This window comes from Oncorhynchus mykiss, chromosome 13, assembly GCF_013265735.2.
Source record: "Oncorhynchus mykiss isolate Arlee chromosome 13, USDA_OmykA_1.1, whole genome shotgun sequence".
NCBI lineage: Eukaryota > Metazoa > Chordata > Actinopteri > Salmoniformes > Salmonidae > Oncorhynchus > Oncorhynchus mykiss.
In genome coordinates, this window is record NC_048577.1 from 34974732 (window position 1) to 35000439 (window position 25708).

Genomic DNA, 25708 nt, shown 5'->3' on the forward strand with positions numbered 1-25708 from the left:
CTCTGAGTGCACATTTTGTTTTTTGCTGTAGCACTAGAGTAGTTGGTTATTTTAATAGCTGTGTAGTGCTAGGGCAGGACTGAGTTTGGGAAACCCTGGGGTAATCTACCCTTCTGCCTCTTCACCTTTTTTGATGTACAGTTTCATCACAGACTTTTTGTTTGTGGATATTTTAGACACAAAAAGAAAACGCCTACTGCTGTCCACAATCCTCCATAGAATAAATACAGATGTTTACTGACAACAAGGCTTCCTTTACAGCCTTTTAGTGGTACAATTAGAACTTGGTTGGTTCTACACTCTTTATACTCCAAATCCCACAATTCCACAGGCTTCGCTCCTGACGTCTTGAAAGGGAGGCGCGGCAATATTTTTCCTCCCCATATTTTATTTACTATATTTATTTATTAATTAATTTTTTCGAGACAAAAATGGAGAACGATTGCCACATATCTTACCAATAGCATACGGACGATTAAACGTGTATTCGGATTAAAGTAGCAAGGTTGCTGACGAGCTAATAAAAAAAACACAAAACAAGAATCACACAATAGAAAACGAGAACAATAGCCACGCTCATCCGTCTATTCAGATTTTCTCTTTCATTTTGACTGGAATTTATAGGGAAACCCGCAGTAGACATTTAAGCTGCGAAATAAGATATTTTTTAACAAAACGTCTTCTCTCGAAATCACGTGCCATTTTGCATGTTTTGAAGACCTCAAGAACACGTTGGAAGACGTTTGAGAGACCAAGAAACAGGGATAGGGGTCAAAGAATGGAGTGAATGGCACAGAAAACGCTGTGTTGCGTCTTGAAATGTATTGTTACATACCCATTCGGCAACCCTTTACATCTCTGCCTAATCTAGAGTAGACCGGTAAGAAGGAAAAATCGAATTATCTTTCTAGCTCCATTATTACTGTAACAACATGGAACGCATATGAACGTGCCATACGGGACCCAGAATCGGCAAGAAAGGCTACAGGAGAAAGAAACAAGGAAGCGATCCCCTAACCGCTAATATCAAAGCTAGCTAGCTAACTGTTGGCTAATAATATTATTTCTAATGCGCGACCAAGGAGTATGCGACTCGATACAAAGAGGTTAGTAATTGTAACAGTTTACCACTAAACGCACATATTCAAAGTGATCAGGTATCTACTACAGTATTTTTGCAAGATACTGAGCAATATGAAAGAGGAAGAGCATTGCAGGGAAGCGAATGGAGGAGAGATGACGGAGGACTGTGTGTAATCAATTGATCATTTTATTCATTGATATAACTATGCATTTTTTCAATGTTACTCGTGTACAGCATGTTCACTACACACCGTGCAGTGAACTAACTACGTACAGTAGCCAGTAAAGCAGCCACACTGGTTAGTTAGCTAGCTAACGTTAGCTGCTAAGTTATTGGCTGCGCATCTTCCTTGTAGCTAGCTAACGTTAGCTAGTCATCCAATTCAATCTTGCGCTACAGGCCATAATGTGGGCAGCCATGTATCCTTACAGAATGGACAAGTCCCTCCCAACAAACAACATTGCTATGAAAAATTACAAGCATGTTTTATCAATACGTGATTTGTGTGCAAAGTAAATGCTTGTTGTGGTTGTTAGGAAGCAGGCTAACAAGCTTGCTTGCCACAGCAGCTAGCAACACCAAGACTTGGTTGAATTATTTCTTGCCATCTCATTAATCAAACCCCAGTATTTACTTAATTATTTCCTATAAAACAGGTCGCTGGATGTAAGTTCACTGCACTATAACACATCCATTTAATGACTTGGCTTAATTGGCAAAGGTTCCTCTGCTCTGGGGAGGCACACATTGAAATTACTGTTTTGATTTCACGAGTGCCTGACTGGTACTAACATCTATCTCAGTTCAGTTTCTGCAATATCACGCCTCTGTCCTTCCTTACCCTCTTTCCTTCCTTAGCCCCTCTCTTTGTGTGAGATGGAGAGAGACCGATACACTTGGTCCATGTTTGGCTCTAATTTATAACATCCTATATTATCCTCATCTCTGCTTTTCACCCCCCAAGCCAGCTAGCTGTCAGTGCATTACTCTGTCGCATTCCACACACATCTGTTTATCTACATTAGTTCATGCAAAGTATAACCTACAAATTAGGGTTGGGCTGATATTTGATTATATTGTGATATTTGACATTGATGATATATCGGGAAGTGCAAGACTATATATACTCTATTTGATCTTTACAAATCAAAACTGTGCAGTTTTATCAGTTAGGCTGTATCAATATGTAAAAAATAATTCCAAATGAATTAACAGAGATAATTTAATGAGAATGCGACTAATATTGTAAATAAGCACACAAATTGCACAGTCTGAAATTATTTAGTCATTAACAGCGCAAGGATTTTTGGATATCGCAATATTTGGAGTAGCATATTGTTGAAGAGGTCTTCTCAAATATGGCCCAACCCTACTCAAATATGGCCCAACCCTACTATACATCTGACATGATATCAAATATAATCTTATTTGTCACATGCTTTGTAAACAACGGGTGTAGACTAACAGTGGCATTGCAGAGACATAGAAAGTATAGAAATAATAGATAAGTAATGAGACCCAATAAGTAATGATAACTTGGCTGTAAACATGGGGTACCAGTAACGAGTTGATGTGCAGGGGTACAAGGTAATTGAGGTATATGTGTTCATATAACTAGAGATAGTGACTAGGCAACAGGATAGATAGTAAACAGTAGCAGATGTAATTAACTATTTAGCAGTCTTATGGCTTGGGATAGAAGCTGTTCAGGGTTATGTTGGTTCCAGACTTGGTGCAGCGGTACCGCTTGCTGTGCCATAGCAGAGAGAACAGTCAAATACTTGGGTGGCTGGAGTCTTTGAGAATTTGTAGGGCCTTCCTCTGACACTGCCTGGTATAGAGGTCCTGGATGGCAGGGAGCTTGGCCCCAGTCATGTAATGGGCTGGATGCACCACTCTCTGTAGCGCCTTGCAGTCGGGTGCCAAGCAGTTGCCATACCAAGCGGTGATGCAGCCAGTCAAGATGCTCTCAATGGTGCAGTTGTAGAACTGTTTCAGGATCTTAGCCCCCATGCCAAATTCTTTCAGCCTCCTGAGGGGGATGAGGCGTTGTCGTTCCCTCTTTGCGACTGTTGGTGTGTGTCGACCATGATAGATTCTTAGTGATGTGGAACCGAGACACTTGAAGCTTTCAACCTGTTCCACTACAGCCCTGTTGACATGAATGGAGATGAGCTCGGCCCTCCGTTTCCTGTAGCCCACAATCCGCTCCTTTATCTTGCTGAACTTGAGGGAGAGGTTGTTGTCCAGGCATCACATGCCAGGTCTCAGACCTCCTCACTATAAGCTTTCTCATTACTGTCGGTGATCAGGCCTACCATCGTTGTGTCGTCAGCAAACTTAATGATGGTGCTGAAGTCGTGTGCGGCCACACAGTCATGGGTAAACAGGGAGTACAGAAGGGGACTAAGCATGCACCCCTGAGGGGCCCCCGTGTTGAGGGTCAGCTTGGCGAATATGTTGTTGCCTACCCTCACCACCTGGGGGTGGCCCGTCAAGAATTCCAGGATCCAGTTGCAGAGGGAGGTGTTTAGTCCCAGGGTCCTTAGCTTAATAATGAGTTTGGTGGGCACTATGGTGTTGAATGCTGAGCTGTAGGCAATGAACAGCATTCTCACATATGTGTTCCTCTTGTCCAGGTGGGAGAGGGAAGTGTGCGTTGCTATAGAGATTGTGTCATCTGTGGATCTGTTGGGGAGGCCTGCGAATTGGAATGGGTCCAGGGTGTCTGGGATGATGTTGATGTGAGGCATGACGAGCCTGTCAAAGCATTTTATTGCTACAGATGTGAGTACTATGGGGGATAGTCATTTAGAGAGGTTACCTTGGTGTTCTTGGCCACATGGACTATGGTAGTCTGCTTGAAACATGTAGATATAACAGACTGGGTCAGGAATTTCAGTGAAGACACTTGCCAGCTGGGCCTCGAAAGTTAACCTGTTTTAAATGTCTTGTGTTTTAAATGGCCTCCCCTACTGTCACTGTGGGGACGATGTCGTCGATGCACTTATTCACTTAAATATTTTTTTAAATATCCACCGAAGTACAAAAAAATACTTTTACATTATTTCTGAAAATAATCATTTATCGATGTGTATTACCTGTAACAGGCAAAATATGCCTAACCCTCATGTGATTGTGCAGTAGATAGGCCTGTGCAGTTCTGTTACTTATAGGTTTTTAAATAAGCACTATGCCTTAAAGTACCATCCAGAGATTGTGGCACCAACATTAAACTTGGCCTCTTTTTTTTAAAGGTTCTAAAAATAGAAGAAATGGTAGCCTAATGCAGTTCATGCACTGGCTGAAGGTCCACAGAGACAGAGTTTGTGGCGTCAGTGAGCACTTAATTTGAAACGCAGTTACTCAAAATCTCTGAGATTGTAAAAAAATGTCCACGATCGAATGATGAATCATGGGACCATTAGACATTTCAAAGCCTATTCTCTCAGGCTAAAATATCTGTTTAGTTGCCAGCGCAATGCAATTTGAATCTCCCAAAACCCCTCAACATCCTCAGTCACTCATGATGCAATAAGGATCTTCCTGACCAGTCTCTCGTTCTAGGCAGGAACCACATTATTGTTTAACAGACGAGACGACCCAGGGCCTCGGTGCTTTAGCCACGGGCTCTTTGATCTTAGCTGTTTTGAGGAAATTTAAGATCACCTGTGTTAGTTGCTAGAGAGAAGGGGCGGTGTGAGATTGGTTGGTACAAGAAATAAGTTCCCAAGGCTTTGTGTTCCAAGTTATGCATCTAGCTTGGGGCCTGTCACATGGGCTTAGGCTAAGAGTAAACCAATCCTATTTTTATTAGAGGCCATGGAATGCTGAGATTCCATACACTCCCTACAGTATTTGCCCTGTTGTATTTTATAACATGGGGGTAAGGAGCATGGAGCATATGCTATAGTTATAGCCTGTCAGCACTTATGGTGTATGTATGAGGAGTAGTCTAGAGAGCAGACTGGCCTCTTGTTGCTCACTAGTGTTTGCAATGTCAGTCTTTCTCTCTGTCTCTTAAATGTTTATGAATGCACTGGCATGCGTGTTCAGTATGTTCACTGAATAAGCTCTTGTCCCTTCTCTCTTTCCTTCTCTTTATCTATCCTCTCTTTGGAGAACATCCCAGTTTGTGTATGTTCATGAACTGTTTGTCCTCCCTCCCATATGACATGAGGTGATATTCAGATTGTGGTGCCTATCTGTATTTGCAGTGTATTTTTGTGCTAACCTGTCTTATTTTCTTCAGTTACAGCAGAATGGATGTCCGGATGTTAACTTGTTTTCAAGTTGACTGTAGTGTACAGTGCCTTGCGAAAGTATTCGGCCCCCTTGAACTTTGCAACCTTTTGCCACATTTCAGGCTTCAAACATAAAGATATAAAACTGTATTTTTTTGTGAAGAATCAACAACAAGTGGGACACAATCATGAAGTGGAACGACATTTATTGGATATTTCAAACTTTTTTAACAAATCAAAAACTGAAAAATTGGGCGTGCAAAATTATTCAGCCCCTTTACTTTCAGTGCAGCAAACTCTCTCCAGAAGTTCAGTGAGGATCTCTGAATGATCCAATGTTGACCTAAATGACTAATGATGATAAATACAATCCACCTGTGTGTAATCAAGTCTCCGTATAAATGCACCTGCACTGTGATAGTCTCAGAGGTCCGTTAAAAGCGCAGAGAGCATCATGAAGAACAAGGAACACACCAGGCAGGTCCGAGATACTGTTGTGAAGAAGTTTAAAGCCGGATTTGGATACAAAAAGATTTCCCAAACTTTAAATATCCCAAGGAGCACTGTGCAAGCGATAATATTGAAATGGAAGGAGTATCAGACCACTACAAATCTACCAAGAGCTGGCCGTCCCTCTAAACTTTCAGCTCATACAAGGAGAAGACTGATCAGAGATGCAGCCAAGAGGCCCATGATCACGCTGGATGAACTGCAGAGATCTACAGCTGAGGTGAGAGACTCTGTCCATAGGACAACAATCAGTTGTAAATTGCACAAATCTGGCCTTTTTGGAAGAGTGGCAAGAAGAAAGCCATTTCTTAAAGATATCCATAAATAGTGTCGTTTAAAGTTTGCCACAAGCCACCTGGGTGACACACTAAACATGTGGAAGAAGGTGCTCTGGTCAGATGAAACCAAAATTGAACTTTTTGGCAACAATGCAAAACGTTATGTTTGGCGTAAAAGCAACACAGCTCATCACCCTGAACACACCATGCCCACTGTCAAACATGGTGGTGGCAGCATCATGGTTTGGGCCTGCTTTTCTTCAGCAGGGACAGGGAAGATGGTTAAAATTGATGGGAAGATGGATGGAGCCAAATACAGGACCATTCTGTAAGAAAACCTGATGGAGTCTGCAAAAGACCTGAGACTGGGACGGAGATTTGTCTTCCAACAAGACAATGATCCAAAACATAAAGCAAAATCTGCAATGGAATGGTTCAAAAATAAACATATCCAGGTGTTAGAATGGCCAAGTCAAAGTCCAGACCTGAATCCAATTGAGAATCTGTGGAAAGAACTGAAAATTGCTGTTCACAAATGCTCTCCATCCAACCTCGCTGAACTCGAGCTGTTTTGCAAGGAGGAATGGGAAAAAAATTCAGTCTCTCGACGTGCAAAACTGATAGACATACCCCAAGCGACTTACAGCTGTAATCGCAGCAAAAGGTGGCGCTACAAAGTATTAACTTAAGGGGGCTGAATAATTTTGCACGCCCAATTTTTCAGTTTTTGATTTGTTAAAAAAGTTTGAAATATCCAATAAATGTCGTTCCACTACATGATTGTGTCCCACTTGTTGTTGATTCTTCACAAAAAAATACAGTTTTATATCTTTATGTTTGAAGCCTGAAATGTGGCAAAAGGTCGCAAAGTTCAAGGTGGCCGAATACTTTCGCAAGGCACTGTATGGAAAGTTTGTGTTGACCTCTCCTCAGTTAACTGCAGCGGCGATGTCAGACAGTATGTGCATATGGTATAGGCTGCATATGTAGTGCATAGGACTATCTGTTATGTACAGTGCATTTGGAAAGTATTCAGACCCCTTCACGTTTTCTACATTTTGTTACATTAAAGCCTTATTCTAAAATGGATAAAGTAGTTTTCCCCTGTCATCAATCTACACACAATACCCTTAATGACAAAGCAAAAACAAGTTTTAGAAATCTTTACTAATTTATAAAAAATTAAAAACTGAAATATGACATTTTTCAGTACATTGTTGAAGCACTTTTGGCAGCGATTAAAGCCTGGAGTCTTCTTGGGTATGACGATACAAGATTGGCACACCTGTTTTTGGGGAGTTTCTCCCATTCCTCTCTGCAGATCCTTTCAAGCTCTGCCAGGTTGGATGGGGAGTGTCGCTGCACAGCTATTTTCAGGTCTCTTCAGAGATGTTGAATCGGGTTCAAGTCCGGGTTCTGGCTGGGCCACTCAAGGACATTCAGAAACTTGTCCCAAAGCCACTCCTGTGTATTCTTGGCTGTGCGCTTAGGGTCGTTGTCCTGTTGAAAGGTGAACCTTCGCCCCAGTCTCAAGGTCCTGAGCGCTCTGGAGCAGGTTTTCACCAAGGATCTCTCCATACTTGGCTCTGTTCATCTTTCCCTCATTCCTGACTAGTCTCCCAGTCCCTGCCACTGAAAAATATCCCCACAGCATGATGATGCCACCACCATGCTTCACCATAGGGATGGTACCAGGTTTCCTCCAGAAATGACACTTGGCATTCAGATTTCAATCTTGGTTTCATCAGGCTAGAGAATCTTGTTTCTCATGGTTCTAGAGTCCTTTAGGTACTCGAGGATGATCAAGGGAAACAGGATGCACCTGAGCTCAATTTCGAGTCTCATTGCAAAGGGCCTGAATACTTAAGTAAATAAGGTATTTCTGTTTTCTGTGAAGATGTAACTTTTTTTAGAATGTTGTAACGTAATAAAATGGGGGTCTGAATATTTTCTGAATGCGCTCTGTACATTTGTGTTTACCTGTATCACTTTTTTTCTCTCCCGAGGGGAGGTCTGGCTGTTGGCATCTAGTATATACAGTGGGGCAAAAAAGTATTTATTCAGCCACCAATTGTGCAAGTTCTCCCACTTAAAAAGATGAGAGAGGCCTGTAATTTTCATCATAGGTACACTTCAACTATGACAGACAAAATGAGAAAAAACAAATCCAGAAAATCACATTGTAGGATTTTTTATGAATTTATTTGAGAATTATGGTGGAAAATAAGTAAATACTTTTTTTGCCCCACTGTATTTGTATTGACTTGTTTCTCTCCTCTCCTCAGTTGACTGCAGAGGGGATGTCAGGCAGTAAGGCTCTGGGAGGGGCACGGCGGCGGCGGACGCGGTGCCGGCGCTGTCAGGCCTGCATGCGGACAGAGTGCGGCGAGTGCCACTTCTGCAAGGACATGAAAAAATTTGGCGGGCCTGGAAGGATGAAGCAGTCCTGTCTGCTCCGACAGTGCACAGCGGTAAGTTAGAACACACACTAGTGATGGGGGGAGAAATCGATATAGTTACATATTAGGATATTATCTTTGAGGTTGTAGGGTTTTTACAATATTATTTTTGAGCTAGTTGGCTGTACCTGCACCAAAATTCCAGTATTTGTCCTTCATAGCTTGTTCTCCATCTTCTTTTTAAATAGGCAGCCAATTTGTTTTCAGCACATTTTTATTTCCATGACTGATCAAAACTTCCCATGGCTCTCTCTTGCCCCTCTGCCGTAGACATATGGTGAACAATATGTTTTAACATCGAATCGCAATAATATCACAGTATCGAATTACAAAACATATAGAATTGTGAAAATTGCAATACATTTCGTATTGGCAACACATCGTATGGTGAGGTCCCTGACGATTCCCAGCCCTATTATTATACTCTCACTAGGAAAAGTGCCACTGCTCTATTGCATCCATTAGTAAATGTAGACTACCGTTTAAAAGTTTGGGGTCAGTTAGAAATGTCCTAGTTTTTGAAAGAAAAACTTTTTTTTTTTTGTCCATTAAAATAACATCAGATTGATCAGAAATACAGTGTAGACATTGTTAATGTTGTAAATGACTATTTACGGCTTATAAAAATGAAAACAAATAAGTATATTTTAATGGAATAGGCGTACAGAGGCCCATTATCAGCAACCATCACTTCTGTGTTCCAATGGCACGTTGTTAGCTAATCCAAGTTTCATCATTTTAAAAGACTAATTGATCATTAGAAAACTCTTTTGCAATTATGTTAGCACAGCTGAAAACTGTTGTGCTGATTTGAAGAAGCAACAAAACTGGCCTTCTTTAGACGAGTTTAGTATCTGGAGCATCAGCATTTGTGGTTTTGATTACAGGCGCAAAATGGCCAGAAACAATGAACTTTCTTCTGAAACTCGTCAGTCTATTCTTGTTCTGAGAAATGAAGGTTATTCCATGCGGGAAATTGCCAAGAAACTGAAGATCTCGTACAACGCTGTGTACTACTCCCTTCACAGAACAGCGCAAACTGGCACTAACCAGACAAGAGGAGAAGTACATTAGAGTCTAGTTTGAGAAACAGATGCCTCAGAAGTCCTCAACTGGCAGCTTCATTAAATAGTACCCGCAAAACACCAGTCTCAACATCAACAGTTGAAGAGGCGACTCCAGGATACTGACCTTCTAGGCAGAGTTGCAAAGAAAAAGCCATATCTCAGACTGGCCAATGAAAAGATTAAGATCGGCAAAAGAACACAGAAACTGGGCAGAGGAAAATTGGGGAAAAAGTGTTATGGACAGAGTTTGAGGTGTTCGGATCATAAAGAAGAACATTCGTGAGACGCAGACTAAATGAAAAGATGCTGGAGGCAATGTGATGGTCTGGGGGTGGTGGTAAAGTGGGATATTTGTAAAGGGTAAAAGGGATCTTGAAGAGGGAAGGCTACCACTCCATCTGGAACACCATGCCATACCCTGTGGACGGTGCTTAATTGGAGCCAATTTCCTCCTACCACAGGACAATGACCAAAGCACAGCTCCAAACTATGCAAGAACTATTTGGGGAAGAAGCAGTCACCTGGTATTCTGTTTATAATGGAGTAGCCAGCACAGTCACCGGATCTCAACCCTATTGAGCTGTTGTGGGAGCAGCTTGACTGTATGGTACGTAAGAAGTGCCCATTTTGCCAATCCATCTTGTGGGAGGTGCTTCAGTAAGCATGGGGTGAAATTTCTTCAGATTACCTAAAACATTTGACAACAAGAATGCCAAAGGTCTGCAAGGTCGTAACTGCTGCCAATGGACGAAAGGAAAGTTTAAAGGACACAATTATTTCAAAGTCTACTATTTCCTATTCATTTTGCAACTCATTTCATGTATGTTTTCATGGAAAACACTTCTAAGTGACCCCAAACTTTTGAATGGTAGTGTATGAATTGTTCCAACTGATTGCATTTTCTAGATAGGCTGTAACATCTGACACTAATTTGTGGAACATGCACAGTACATACATGCATAAGGAAAGCATTCAGACCCCTTTTTCCACTTGTTGTTACGTTACAGCCTTATTCTAAATTGGATGAAATAAATAAAAAATCGTTAATCTACACACAATACCTCATAATGACAAAGCAAAAACTGTTTTTTAGAAATCTTTGCGAATATTAATTAAAAACCAGATACCTTACTTACATATTCAGACTCTTTGCTATGAGACTTGAAATTGAACTCTGGTGTATTGTTTCAATTGATCATCCTTGATGTTTCGACAACATAATTGGAGTCCACCTGTCGTAAAATTAAATTGATTGAGACTAGTCAGGATCGAGGGAAAGATGAACGGAGCAAAGTACAGAGATCCTTAATGAATGAGCTCCTGAGCGCTCTGGAGCAGGTTGACTGGGATGACGGTTCACCTTTCAACAGGACAACGACCATAAGCACACAGCCAAGACCACCCATGAGTGGCTTTGGGGAAATTCTCTGCATATCTTTGAGTGGCCCAGCCAGAGCCCGGACTTGAACCCGATCTAACATCTCTGGAGAGACCAGGAAATAGCTGTGCAGCGACGCTTCCCATCCAACCTGACAGCGCTTGAGAGTAGACGAATGGGAGAAACTCCCCAAATACAGGTATGCCAAGCTTGTAGCGTCATCCCCAAGAATAATCGATGCTGTAATCGCTGCCAAAGGTGCTTCAACAAAGTACTGAGTAACGGGTCTGAATTCGTATGTATATGTTATTTCGGTTTATTTATACATTTGTAAAGAAATCGAAAAACCTGTATTTGCTTTGTCAATTGTGTGTAGATTTAGGGAGGGGAAAAACAATTGAATACTTTTAGAATAAGGCTGTAACGTTACAAAATGTGGAAAAAGGGGTCTGAATACTTTCCGAATGCACTGTATACTTGCTTTTGTCGTTTTCGATGTATAATGATATTTGATTGGCATCTGTTATATAGAGCACATTACATAGCCTTATTAACCTCGGTAACACATTTGTAATTTATCCATGCAAGACTGAAGTTAAGGTTGTTTTTCCTGTTACACAAACCCTCCACCCTGCCAAACAATAAATATGTGAAGGGAGTCTCCACATACACTGCTAACATGTTTTGACCCGCATTTTTTTCCCAAATGTGAAAGGACGAGCTTTTGGCATATCCCTCACACTCATTGAGATCCCATCTAAACAGAAACCGCTGTTTACACTGGAATATAAACTCATTTGGTTTATGATACACAATTGATTGACATAACCCATTGATGACTACAGTTACAGTGCCTTCAGAAAATATTCAAACCCCTTGATTTACATAAATATGCACATCCATTTGACACTCCAAATTGAGCTCCGGTGCATCCAATTTCCATTGATCATCCTTGATGTCACTACAACTTGATTGGACTCCACCTGTGGCCAATTAAATTGTTTGGACATGATTTAGAAAAACACCTGTCCTGTATAATTTCCCACAGTTTACAGTGCATGTCGGAGCAGAAACTACCATGAAATCTGAGGAACTATCTGTAGATCTCTGAGAGAATTGTAATGAGGCATACAGTGGCAAGAAAACGTTTGTGAACCCTTGGATTTAATAACTGGTTGACCCTCCTTTTCGCAGCAATAACCTCAACCAAACATGTTCTGTAGTTGCGGATCAGACCTGCACAAAGGTCCGGAAGAATTTTGAACTTTACAAAACTGTTTCAGTTCAGCAATATTCTTTGATGTCTGGTGTGAACTAGGATTCGTCTTAACCTCATTGAGCATTCAGCACTGTGCTCTTGCAGTCATCTTTGCAGGATGGCCACTCCTAGGAAGAGTAGCAACGGTGGAACTTTCTCCATTTATAGACAATTTCTCCTACTTTGAACTGATGAAAATCAAGTCTTTTAGAGATACTTTTGTAACCCTTTTCAGCTTTATGCAAGTCAACAATTCTTCATCTTAGGTGTTCTGAGACCCCTTTTATTCGAGGCATGGTTCATATCAGACAATGCTTCTTGTGAATAGCAAACTCAAACTGAGTGGTTTTTATAGGGCTAGGCAGCTCTAACCAACATCTTTAATCTCGTCTCATTGATTGGACTCCAATTAGCTTCTGGAGAAGTCATTAGCCTAGGGGTTCAAATACATACTTTTTTTTTTTTTTACCTACACTGTGAATGTTTAAATGATGTATTCAATATAGACAAGAGAAATACAGTAATTTGTTTGTTATTAGTTTAAGCACACTGTCTATCGTTGTGACTTAAATGAAGATGGGGCGGCAGATAGCCTAGTGTTTAGAGCGTTGGGCCAGTAACCAAAAGGTTGCTAGATCAAATCCCCGAGCTGACAAGGTAAAAATATGTTGTTCTGCCCCTGAACAAGGCAGAACAAATTTGACGACCAATTTATGCGGAAATCTGGGTAATTACAAAGGGTTCACATACTTTTTCTTGCCACTGTGTATCTGGGGAAGGGTATAAAACAATTGTTGTGTGTTGAAAGTTTCCAAGCGCACATTAGTCTCAAAAATATGGAACTTCCCAGACTCTGCCTAGAGGTGGCCGTCCGACCAAACTGAGCAACCAGGCAAGAAGGACCTTGGTCAGGGAGGTGACCGAAGAACCCAATGACCACTCTGACAGAACTAGAAAGTTCCTTGGCTGAGATGGGAGAACCTGCCAGAAGGAAAGCAGTCTTAGATGTGCTTTTGTATGTATGCCAGTGGGTATGCTGTATATATTTTTTATTGGTTCTATGGAACCCAAGAATCCCTGGAAAACAGTGGCAATTGTTACTGAGTGGACAATCCTGGCTAAGTAAAAAATGAGTTTCTACAGCACTTCACCAATCTGGGCTTTATGGGAGAGTGGCCAAATGGAAGCCACTCCTGAGAAATAGGAAGATGACGGCACACCTGGAATTTGCAAAAGATTCTGTTGTCTGATGAGACAAATATTTTACTCTTAGCACTTTGCATTCAGGCTTATGTCGGGAGAAAACCAGGCACTGCTCATCACCTGTCTAAAGCCTTCCCTACCGTGAAGCATGGTGGTGGCAGCCTCATGGTATGTGGATGTTTTCAGCGGCAGGGACTGGTAAGGGTGGGGAACAATAAGTGGAGCCAAATACAGTAAAATAAACACAGCCAAATAAGCACTTGCTTCAGAGTGCAAATTAGATTAACGTTCCAACAGGACAATAACCCCAAGCATGCAACACTGGAATGGCTCGAGAACAAGAATGTGAAAGTCCTTGAGTGGACCAGCCAAAGCCCAGACTTGAGTCCCATTTGAAAGACTTGAAGATTGCTGTTCACCGCTAATATGTATCTAATTTCAAAGAGCTTGAGAAAATCTGAAAGAAAGAATGTGCAAAGCTTATACAGACATACCCAAGACGACTCAAAGCTGTAATCGACGCCAAATGTGCTTCTATTGACTCGGGTGTCAATACTTATGTAAATTAGATTTATGTAGAACATGTTCTATAAATTAGCAACATTTTACTGAAAACATGCGTTCACTTTTTCATTATGTTGTATTGTGTGTAGATGGGTGAGAGAGAGAAATCACTAATCAATTTTGAATTCAGGCTGTAACACAACAAATTGTGGAAGTCAAGGGGAATGAATACTTTCTGAAGGCACTGTATGACATACAACATGTTAACTGTTCGCTGCTGCTTACGTTCTGCAAATCGGCCCCTCTGGTTTAGAAAAGCTGTTTCAGAATGCGATTGTCATCAAAATAGAGTAGTCACCCCCTGCATGAAAATGGATAAGCTTGTTAGAACTCCTTCAGTGATTTTAGGGTGTGATTTAACAAAATAAAAAAATAATAGATTGGTTTGCGAATGCCTCAAATGGCATAGATGGCTGGTAGTTTCGATGTGGGAAATGTGATGCGTTTCCTTGGTTTGTTTTTTTGGAGGGTAGGAATTTGCTTTGATCAGTTAGTCTCCTGGCTATCTGTCTCTAGAAAACATATCTTGTGGGGAAGGAAAGAAATTAGGTTGGATGTCTACGGAGATACTAATCCACAGAATCTGTGCAGATTGAAGACCTACTCTCATATTAATGCATAATCATTTGTCAATGGATCTAGGCTAGATTCTGTTGGCCTCATATATTTATTTATTTATTTATTTATATATATATTTATTTAGGGGGCTTGATAAGTGAATAATTTCCACCTCAGTTTATTTTTTTTTTCATACTGTCAAAATTCCACTGTTGGCAGGTTAATGAAAATGTTGAGCTGGACAACTGGGGTAATGTGTCAAAGAAAATAAACCTAATAAAAATAGCGCTTTGTCCCTGTGCTTCTGAAAACACTCCAAAACCCACTAAACTAAATTTAATGCATTTGCTTTCATCCACACGCTCTCAATTAGCTAGGTTCTCATAAGAGCAGCAGGTGTCCAATATTTTTTTCTGAGTGTCAATTTGAATACGGTACTTAATAAACATACCATCCATAGTGGATGAATACATAGTTACAGCTCCAACTCTGAGCCCTCTATCCTGAATGGGCCCACGTACAATATTTGATTTATTTACATATACACATTATATTGGTTACGCACATACAATATTTGATTTATATTGAATAAATACAGGCCTACATTCCACACCTAATGTGTATATTATATTGTATAACTTGGTTATATAACGTGTTATGTTTTTATTTTCTTCTTTGCAGCCTGTGTTGCCCCACACAGCGGTGTGCTTCTCGTGTGGGGAGGCGGGGAAGGAGGACACAGTGGACACAGAAGAAGAGAAGTTTAGCCTCTCTCTGATGGAGTGTACCATCTGCAACGAGATCATCCACCCCAGCTGCCTCAAGGTGGGGCCAGACCCTCCATGTGTATGGCCGGCTGTCATAGCTGGAGAAGTAGAGTGTGTCTCTCTCTCTCTCTCTCACACACACATATACACACACACACAATCTTCCATTCATACTGTCCTAAGTCAAATGTCTGCTCTGTCTAGTATTGGTTACATACATTTATTGATTGAATGATTGATTTCATTGTTTATTTTCTCCAACCTACAGATGGGTAAAGCAGAAGGCATCATAAATGATGAAATCCCGAATTGTTGGGAGTGTCCAAAATGCCACAAGGAAGGCAAGACCAGTAAGGTGAGAACTGTGACAGGGAACACTGGTCTGTCAGGCTCTGCTGATAAAACTAAACCAGAGGGTGACGAAGGACATCTATGATTGTATGGATTAATCAATAATGGTTGATAAGGTAGGAGTGGTTCCACACTTCTTCCATTTAAGAATGATGGAGGCCAGTGTGTTCTTGGGGACCTTCAATGCTGCAGATTTTTCTTTGGTCCCTTCCCCAGATCTGTGCCTCAACACAATCCTGTCTCGAAGCTCTATGGACAATCCCTTCAACCTCATGGCTTGGTTTTTGCTCTGACATGCACTATCAACTGTGGGATCTTGTGTGCCTTTCCAAATCATGTTCAATTAATTTAATTTGTAGAAACATCTCAAGGATGATCAATGGAAACAGGATGCACCTGAGCTCAATTCTAAGTTATTTTCTTTATTTAAATTTGCTAAAATGTCTAAACCTGTTTTCGCTCTGACATTATGGGATATTGTGTGTAGATTGAGGATTTTTTTTTTTTTACATTCATTTTAAAAGAAGGCTGTAACGTAACAAAGTGGAAAGGGGTCTGAATACATTCACGAATGCACAGTACATATTCTTAAATCCTCTTCCCCTTTCTCCACACATCAGGACGGGGGTGATGGTTCAGGGAAGAGGCGGATGGACAACGGGGAGGTGGGCCGATGGAAGCTAACAGACGATCCTCCGCCCACCAAAAAGAAACCCCCCTCTTTAGAAGACGGGGGGCGGCAGGACGGTCACAAGAGGAAGAAGGAGAAGGAGCTTCCCCAGGACAGCGGCCCCAAAAAGAAGGTTGGAAGATCTTTGCAGTGTTGCTGTATGCAAACATTTAGCAGCATGCACACTGAGTATACCAAACATTAGGAACACCTTAATATTGAGTTGCATACCCCCCTTTTGCCCTCAGAACAGCCTCAATTCGTCAGGGCATGGACTCTAAAAGGGGAAGAAAGCATTCCACAGGGATGCTGGCCCATGTTGACCCCAATGCTTCCCACAGTTGTGTCAAGTTGGCTGGATGTCTTTTGAGTGGTGGACCATACTTGATACACATGGGAAACTGTGTGTATCAAAAATATTGTGAAAAACCCAGCAGCGCTGCGGTCTGAATGGCACACATACACTATTCATGTCTTAATTGTCTCAAGGCTTAAAAATACTTATTTAACCTGTCTCCCCCCCTTCATCTACACTGATTTAACAAGTGACATCAATAAGGGATCATAGCTTTCACCTGTATTCATCTGGTCAGTCTGTCATGGAAAGTGCAGGTGTCCTTAATGTTTTGTATGCTCAGTGTATCATTGCTTAGAGGCCTACTAGGTGTGACCAGTTGCTATGAACGCAGCTTGCCAACTCTTGTCTCTGTCTGACCTTCTCACTCAGATAAAAGGGGCACATGAAAAACGCTTGAAAAAGGTACATTTTCATATGAAGATCAAGTTTTAAGCTCCGTCATAAAGCATATGGTAACTAAGAGCTAGATTCAATCTGTATCGCGGTAGATCCCAGTACATTTAAAAAGTTATTTCTGATTGAGCTGACATCTGCAGTGTTTACCATGAATGCGGGAACATTGAAATTCTAAGGCAATCAAGCGATAACGCGGTTCTTCCGAGATACGGACTGAATCCATCTCTTAGTTGACTTAGTTATATTTCTCAATGGTAAAGGTTAGGGTTCATGCTCCTCTATCACTCTCTTCACTAACGTTATCCCTCCCATGACAGAAACAGAAGCCTAACGTGTCAGAGACTGCAGAGTCCAATGGGCCCAACTCCTCCACCGGAGGCAGCCAGGGTTCCGGAGGGGGTTCCAACTCCACGCAGTCCCCCACCTCCACGGCCAGCCAGGACCAGCGCTCGCACCACCGCGAGAAATTGGAGCGCTTCAAGCGCATGTGTCAACTCCTTGAGCGTGTCCGCGAGTCCAGCTCATCGAGCTCGTCTAGTTCCGAGTCTGACTCTGAGTCCGACTCTGACTCGCCTTCCGGTTCAGATGGCCGCCGCGGCTCTGAACCCTCCTCCCCCGTACCCGTCGCTTACAGCAACAGTGCGAGGGAGCGCAACCGGGAACGGGACAGGGAGAGGGACAGGAGGCTGGCGGAGCTGGGCTTCAGTGCCAGTGAGGACTCTGAGGGAAGTGTTAAGGAGGAGGAAGAGGAGGATGCGGTGGAGGAGCAGGTTGTGGGAGACAAGCCTCGGCGTAGGGGGGAGGGACCTCCACGGGGCCGCAAGGGGCTCACGACGGACGGGAATGACGAGGAGAGCGGGGAGAGGAGTCGGAAGTCTACCCCATTGCCTCCACCCTCCCCTCTCTCCTCCACTCAGCCTCCACCTTCGTCCGGCCACGGTCCCTCGCCAGGTTCCGAGGGCTTCTCCGGTAAGCGCAGCAATGGCTCCGAGACGCGCAATGGACGGACACGGGCAGGGGTGAGGGACCGGGAGACTCAGGAGAAGGAGAACGCCAACAATAGCGGCGGCTCGGTGGCCAACCACCGACACGGAACTGGCAAAGGCAACAAGGGCAACAAGATCCGTAACAACAAGCAAACAGGGTCCCAACCAACGTCGAGGAACAGTAGCAACTCTTCCGCTTCTACTGCCACTACCACATCCAACGGGGGAGGGGGGGGGCTGCTGGGCCCAGGCAGCAACTCCTCAGGGGGCATGTCAGCCCTCGCCGCCTCACCCCGGTCACAGCCTTCCCGGATGGCTCCACGCTCGCAGATGATGAAACGCAGCCCCCCTGCTGTGCCCTCGCCTCCCCGGCCTGTTCAGATGGAGCGGCACTTGGTTCGGCCACCGCCCGCCTGTCCCGAGCCCCACTGCTTGCCCCTGGACAGCGGCTCCTCCCACGTGATGCCCCGCGACGTCTGGCTCCGCGTCTTCCAGCACCTCATCCAGAGGGAGCTGTGCGTCTGCATGAGGGTCTGTCGGACATGGAGCCGGTGGTAAGTCTAGACAAAGGGTTCAGATGTGGTCAGCATCCGGTTGGGCTGGAAGAGGGTGGTTCAACACACAGTTGTTTGGACTACTAAGAAATGCGTCTTTGATGTTGAGAACAATAGAAAACCATCCCTGAAAGGATATTCATTGACTGCAGTGTCTCAAATTCTGTGGTGTACAGTAGACCAGACTTTCTTTTGTTTTCATCCCAGTCTTTTATTTTCTCTTGCTCTCTCAGGTGCTGTGATAAGAGATTGTGGACTCAGATTGACCTCAGCCGGCAGCGCTCCATCACCCCTCCTATGCTGAGTGGTATAATCCGCAGGCAACCAGTCTCCCTTAACCTGAGCTATACCAACATCTCGAAGAAGCAGCTCATGTGGCTCATCAACCGTCTACAAGGTATCTTGTGTTCATTCAACACCTCTGCCTCCCTACTACGTCCTTTTTTTCCATCAATATAGCCTGATCATGTCCTATTCTAGTTGGGCTGTCGTCACCGTATTGCTCGTCTGCCTCAGAGATTACGCTAACTCCTGGCCTTCCTCTTTCTCTCCCAGGTCTACTGGAGCTGAATGTGTCGGGCTGTCCCTGGTCCTCTGTGTCGGCCCTGTGTCAGGCTGCTTGTCCCTGCCTGCGTCTGCTCGACTTAAGCCGGGTAGAAGACATGAAGGACTCGCACCTGAGGGAGCTACTGGCGCCCCCTACTGACACTCGGACAGGTTAGTGACAAGTCACTCGCATGATTGATTAGCCATCCATAACCTGCAATACATTATGCCATGTTGTGTTCATTGGATAGACTTGATATCACAAATACCAATCTGTGCTGTAATGTACTGTTTAATTTCACTGTACTGTCATGCTTGTTTCCATTGAATGTTGTTGCAAGTGAACAACCACGCCCCCTTCATAAGCATGATAAACACAGACTGAATCTTAAAAGTCCTGTAACATATTTTGCTTTGTTCTTGGTCAAAAAGCTCATGGAGAGAGCAGAGGGGGGAGGTTCCAGAACGTAACGGAGCTTCGATTGGCCGGGCTGGACTTGACAGATGTCACGTCCCGCCTCTTGGTGCGCTACCTGCCCCACTTGACCAAGCTGGACCTGAGTCAGTGTGGCAACATCACGGACCAGACTATCCACACACTGACCTCCCCCATGTCTCCACTGAAGGACAGCCTCGCCCACCTCAACCTGGCAGGTAAAGACTACACGGTAGACTCACTAGCCCCAAATACACCAAGGTAGGTACCCTGTTTTTTTATTTTTTTTGTGTATTTGAGCATTGCCGGTTCAGACCACTAATGAGCAGGGATCTGCTCCAGATACTGACCTCTTCTTCCCTTTGAGATGTTTAGTCATGCTAAAGTAGCAACATATAGAGGTACTTGTCCTCTTATTTCTGAACAATATCAACCTGGCTCCTGATTCAAATATTTAAACCAGGTATACTCATGGAAGTGTTGCAGTCATTGTGGTTATGTTGGTTAACCGTTGGTTGTTAACCTCCTGTTGTTTCCTCCTGTCCGCAGGCTGTGTGAAGGTGACGGAGCAGTGCCTGCCCCTGTTGCGCCGCTGTGCCTCCCTACAGAGCGCTGACCTGCGCTCCTGCACCTTGCTCACCCCCGATGTCTGTCAGCTCCTCTCCTTCCCTTGCCCTGACGATAGAGTGCTGCTCAAGAACAGCTAAGGGCCTGCAACGCCCACCCCCCACATCAACCACCGCCACACTACAGAGAGATAAGCGAACGAGGGGGACCCTGTGATGTGGGCAGTGAGCTAGCCAGAGGGAAAAGGACATGCAGTGGGAGCCACGAAAGAGAAAGGGGGGATTAGAGAATGAGAAAACATATACCTTTGCCTACATTTCTCTGGATTGACTTGTTTGTGAACGGACATCATTGAAAATGTTTCAGCATGTACATATTCAATATCTGTACAATGGGTGTGTGTATATAAATGTAGTTTACTGTAAATTATCCACTCTCCGCCCCATACCTCCCTCCTACCCTCACACCAACCATGGCACACATTATCCAGCTGACATGTGTAAAGGCACTGCACTTGCGCCGCCGTATTGAACTAGCATAATTTGCACTCCATAATTAAAAGCTCCTGACGAAGGAATCTATTTCCTATTTCGTGGCGTCAGACTACGAAGAATGTACCCGATGCTAGAGGCTGCGCCCCATCAGAAGCCGTTTAATGTACAGACGGATGCTGGGCTGGTGTTTGTGTGTGTGTGTCTTTAAGTATGTGTGAGATGTAAACAGTGTTAATGTGACAATTGGAGCGAGAAAGAGACGGAGATATGACCTGTCTGTTTCCTTCACCACTAAGCTCTCTGGTGCCCTCAATCTTTCAGGGGGGTAAGGACATTCAAGGTCCAACATATCCTGTTCAATGGCCGAGAGCCACTAGAGCCCAAAACTCCTAGCCCCGACCACAACCTCTTCCCGCCCAACGTGCCATTCTTATAGTCTGTCCATCCTTGTGAATCTGATTGTCCTACTCCGTACCCTGGACAACCCTTCCCATCATACTCTGTCTCTGCTCCCATTTCCCTTTTGCAGCTTATGCTGCCCACCGTCTGCGCTGTGTGCGTACATTATGCAGAGAGCTGGACCTTTGCTGTGCCCGACTGCAATGAACCATGCTTACCGTACTGTTCCATACCAGACCTGGAATTGGTCAAGGCCCCTTTATTCCCTGCTTCACAATGCCTGGCTGATGTAACATTATCTTGTATATGTGCAGACTGGTTCAGTCTAGATCACGACCGCACGAACTTAGAAGTGAATGACTGACACGTTTTGAGTATGAATTGGGAAAACTGTCGAAAGCCAAGACCGTCCGATGCACTGAGCTCGCTGCTCCACGTGGCAGGCGGGATTCAAATTAAGGCTGACCCTGGTTGGACTTCTGCCTCAGATGTGAGGTACTTTGAATATTTCCCCAGAATTGGGTTTTCATGTCAGTGTCCACATGCTGCTTATCTTCCAAAGCCAGGAACATCCCAGCCCATCCAACCTGCATCGCAATGCCATTACCTTAAGGTCTTGTAGGATGAGGGTTTGACTCAATTGCAGCATTAACCCCCAAATTATTTATCCATTAGGGTTACCCCTGTGCATGCTGGGTTTTGACTCTAATCACAAATCCAGTGCAGTATTTTTTTATTCAGTCTCAACTTTTTTAACCAATCCACTCTCAATCCAGTTCAGATACCAACGTCAACAGTCAGGGTGAGCAGGAAAAGGAACAACTATCATTATTAATAATGGATGTTATCGGTTGAAACCAGTATGTACAGGAGGTCATTCAGCCCAAGCTGTATTGAATTTGGTTGAGAGGAAATTGAAAATACTTTATAGCTGTATTGAATTAACATGAGCAGTATTTGACATGGGTAAACGGTATTCAGCTGAATCGGGCTGCATTGGACCAGTTCAAACAGCTATCGGACTGATAGGGCCAGTTCTTTCAGTTTTGGACTGGACAGCACTTTGTCCTGCAATGCTGGACTCAACCATGCCAGGTTGAGTCATGTGTTTCCCTTGTCTGTCTGTTTCTCCTCCTTCTATAGCGGTTGTCCACTTCCTGAGCCATATTGATCTGTATTTGTGCTTCAGTGCCACAGTGGATCTTGCTGCTGTGTGCTATCTGGAGCTAAACCCCACCAACTCTAGGCGGGGTGGTGGACAGTCTTGAGCCTCAATCTGTAATTCTCATCTAAATCATGTGTTTCCTTATCTTTTCAACTATTCTGTTAGACTTTCAGTGATTCCATCCTCATCGGTTCTGTTAAAATTCCCAAAACCATTATTAGAACTCAAATCAGCTTCTTTGGGGTATACATGTAGGGCTAGAGACCTGCCAAGTAACTATTGAGCCACTAGACAAATGGTTGTTGTCCCGTTGCATTGTTGTACAACTGACTAGGTATCCATATTTCCCTAAAAGGTTGGTTTCATCTTTACCCAGTGTATTCTAAATCGCTTCGTATTCCTGTGTGAATTTATAGACTTGCGTACAAAGCATTGGTACCAAAATTGCACTAACTGATCGATCATAAGACAATTTAGGGGGGAACACTGAGCTATAGTGTGCTTTATTACCCAGAAAGAGGTATACATATGTTAAAACAGGTCAAATGAAAAAAGACCAATCATGAACCTCAAGCTTGATTCAAAAATATAACTAATTAGCTGTCCATGCTAGTTACCATTTAGCTGGGTAGTCCAGCGCGTTTCAATGTTAGCTCAGGTTGGGTCCTACTTTAGATCATAGCTAAGTCATTGTTTGCCACTAAGCTATGCTGCTTACAGAGCTGAGTTTACCACGTAGTAATTGTGGTGGGCTGAGGCTTACAGTGACGCAAATGTCCAATATATGGTGGAAAATTGCCTTCTGCCATACACACTCATCCGAATCAATATTTAACTTTTCATAGACAATGGGTCAGTTTTCCAAAAATGTTGTTTACTTCCATCAGTAATGTGGAGTTGTTACTACTCCTTGTCATCCAGTATGTTCTAGCATGAGAAAGCATATCGAAAGTTAAACTGACAACCACTTTCAGAGAAAGTAAATGGGTGGTGGTTCATCGGAATTGATCCGGTAGTCCGATAAGGAAATGATTCCAGACTCAAATCTGTCATTCTCACCCACATCCTGATCCCAACACCCCAGCCTAGTCAAGTTGACTCAGACTTGGCCCCTAGATTGGACAGTCTTGTCTCTACCAAACTGTATTGCACCAGAGCGATGCACTGGATCAACATTGTCATCACCTCTTGCCAAAATTCCTGCTTTCTTTGAGAAGGGGCATTTTATCCATTTTCATTTTGCTCTTGTTTATTTGTTCATTATTTCTTCCATTGTGTTGATCAAAATGAGAAAAAGCAGAACGATGTGAAAAAGAGAAACTCAAGGCAGCTACTTACGAGTGACTACTGTAAAATGACTAACTAAATAAAAGACAGTGGGGTGGTTTTTACACTGTGTGGCCTGATTTCTCAGATTTTACATTAAGTTATGTTGCCTACATAGCAGCTCACACTTTGTCCACGTTCGGGTCTTCGCGTGTCAGACACGTCAAATAAGCTTGACCTGAATATCACGTAAGTTAACTCGTTCATTAATTTATGTAGTTATTACACATAGTGTAATCACTCATTTCATTTGTCACGATTCATGATGCTGGTAAAGTTGTCTCACGCACCTACAATGCTAGATAACTATATAGCTGGTGTCATTTAAAATTACCCTAATTTATAAGACAGTTCTTATTTGATTAATGGTGGTCAGACCCATCTGTGGCAGGGTAGCCTAGTGGTTAGAGCGTTGGACTAGTAACCGGAAGGTTGCAAGTTCAAACCCCCAAGCTGACAAGGTACAAATCTGTCCTTCTACCCCTGAACAAGGCACTGTTCCTAGGCCGTCATTGAAAATAAGAATTTGTTCTTAACTGACTTGCCTAGTTAAATAAAGGTGAAATAAAACTACAAGAGTGGACTTTGCGCTTAGCCTTAAATAAAATATGTCTGACAGTGATGCAAATTAATACAAATAGTAGAATTATACCTTAATTGAATAGATCATGTTAAATGAGGTTGAAAAGTTATAAAATCAAAAGACAATTTGTTAATTTGACAAATCTGGATGTATTGTACTTTAGAATTGCATTGGGGGCATACTTATTTCACTAAACAGACAATATGGATTGTGGATCAATGACATGGGGTATCAGTCTACTCCGTGACAAATCAAATGGTATTCGTCACGTGCCGAATACAACAGGTGTAGTAGACCTTAGTGAAATGCTTACTTACAAGCCCATAACCAACAATGCAGTTAAGAAAATACCAACAACAAAAAGATAATAAAATACTTATAGAGCAGCAGTAAATAACAATAGCGGGACTATATACAGGGGGTACCGGTACGGAGGCACCGGTGTCGAGGCAATTGAGGTAATATGTACATGTAGAGTTATTAAAGTGACTTTGCAAAGATAGAGTAGAAGAGGGTGGGGGCAATGCAAATAGTCTGAACAGCCATTTAATTAGATGTTCAGGAGTCATGGCTTGGGGGAAGAAGCTGTTTAGAAACCTCTTGGACCTAGACTTGGCGCTCCGGTACCGCTTGTCGTGCGGTAGCAGAGAGAACAGTCTATGACTAGGGTGGCTGGAGTCAATTACAATTTTTAGGGCCTTCCTCTGACACCCCCTGGTATAGAGGTCCTGGATAGCAGGAAAATTGGCCCCACTGATGTACTGGGACAAACGCACTACCCTCTGTAGTGCCTTGTGGTCGGAGGCAGAGCAGTTACCATACCAGGCAGTGATGTAACCCGTCAGGATGCTCTTGATGGTGCAGCTGTAAAACCTTTTGAGGATCTGAGGACCCATGCCAAGTCTTTTCAGTCTCCTGAGGGGAAATAGCTTTGGTCGTGCCCTCTTCACAACTGTCTTGGTGTGCTTGGACCATGTTAGTTTGTTGGTGATGTGGACGCTAAGGAACTTGAAGCTCTCAACCTGCTCCACTACAGCCCCGCCAATGAGAATGGGGGCGAGCTGAGCCCTCCTTTTATAGGCTGTCTTGTCGGTGATCAGGCCTACCACTGTTCTGTCGTCAGCAAACGTAATGATGGTGTTGGAGTCATGCAGTCATGAGTGAACAGGGAGTACCGGAGGGGACTGAGCACACACCCCTGAGGGGCCCCCGTGTTGAGGATCAGTGTGGCGGATGTGTTACCTACCCTTACCACCTGGGGGCGGCCTGTCAGGAAGTCCAGGATCCAGTTGCAGAGGGATGTGTTTAGTCCCAAGGTTCTTAGCTTAGTGATGAGCTTTAAGGGCACTATGGTGTTGAATGCTGAGCTGTAGTCAATGAATAGCATTCTCACATTGGTGTTCCTTTTGTCCGGGTGTGAAAGGACAGTGTGGAGTGCAATAGAGATTGCATCATCTGTGGATCTGTTGGTGTGGTATGCAACTTGGAGTGGGTCTAGGGTTTCTGG

At 43.4% G+C, this 25708-nt stretch overlaps 1 protein-coding gene across 3 annotated transcripts; it reads left to right on the forward strand.

The window, feature by feature from the left end:
• The first annotated feature begins 383 nt into the window (after positions 1–383).
• On the forward strand, positions 384–23685 carry LOC110486197 (F-box/LRR-repeat protein 19). Of its 3 annotated transcripts, XM_021557620.2 has the most exons (11): positions 387–1106; positions 8402–8587; positions 15285–15428; positions 15639–15725; positions 16342–16524; positions 17119–17151; positions 17463–18685; positions 18919–19082; positions 19241–19402; positions 19664–19885; positions 20217–23685. In XM_021557620.2, exons 2-11 carry the CDS (start codon positions 8417–8419, stop codon positions 20372–20374), a joined length of 2547 nt encoding a protein of 848 aa, XP_021413295.2. In that variant the 5' UTR covers positions 387–1106; positions 8402–8416; the 3' UTR covers positions 20375–23685. The 3 variants fall into 3 exon arrangements, with proteins under 3 accessions (XP_021413296.2, XP_021413295.2, XP_036796750.1); XM_021557621.2 differs by lacking the exon at positions 17119–17151 and having other exon boundaries at positions 384–1106; XM_036940855.1 differs by lacking the exons at positions 387–1106; positions 8402–8587 and having other exon boundaries at positions 15369–15481.
• The last annotated feature ends 2023 nt before the right edge of the window (positions 23686–25708 follow it).

Bases quoted from the DNA above. Each gene is read 5' to 3' on its own strand.
- LOC110486197 (XM_021557620.2), top strand. From the start codon at position 8,417: ATGTCAGGCAGTAAGGCTCTGGGAGGGGCACGGCGGCGGCGGACGCGG. The intron at 16,525-17,118 runs GTTGGAAGATCT...CTTCTCACTCAG, and splicing joins ACAGCGGCCCCAAAAAGAAG to ATAAAAGGGGCACATGAAAA. The intron at 19,083-19,240 runs GTATCTTGTGTT...TTTCTCTCCCAG, and splicing joins GCTCATCAACCGTCTACAAG to GTCTACTGGAGCTGAATGTG.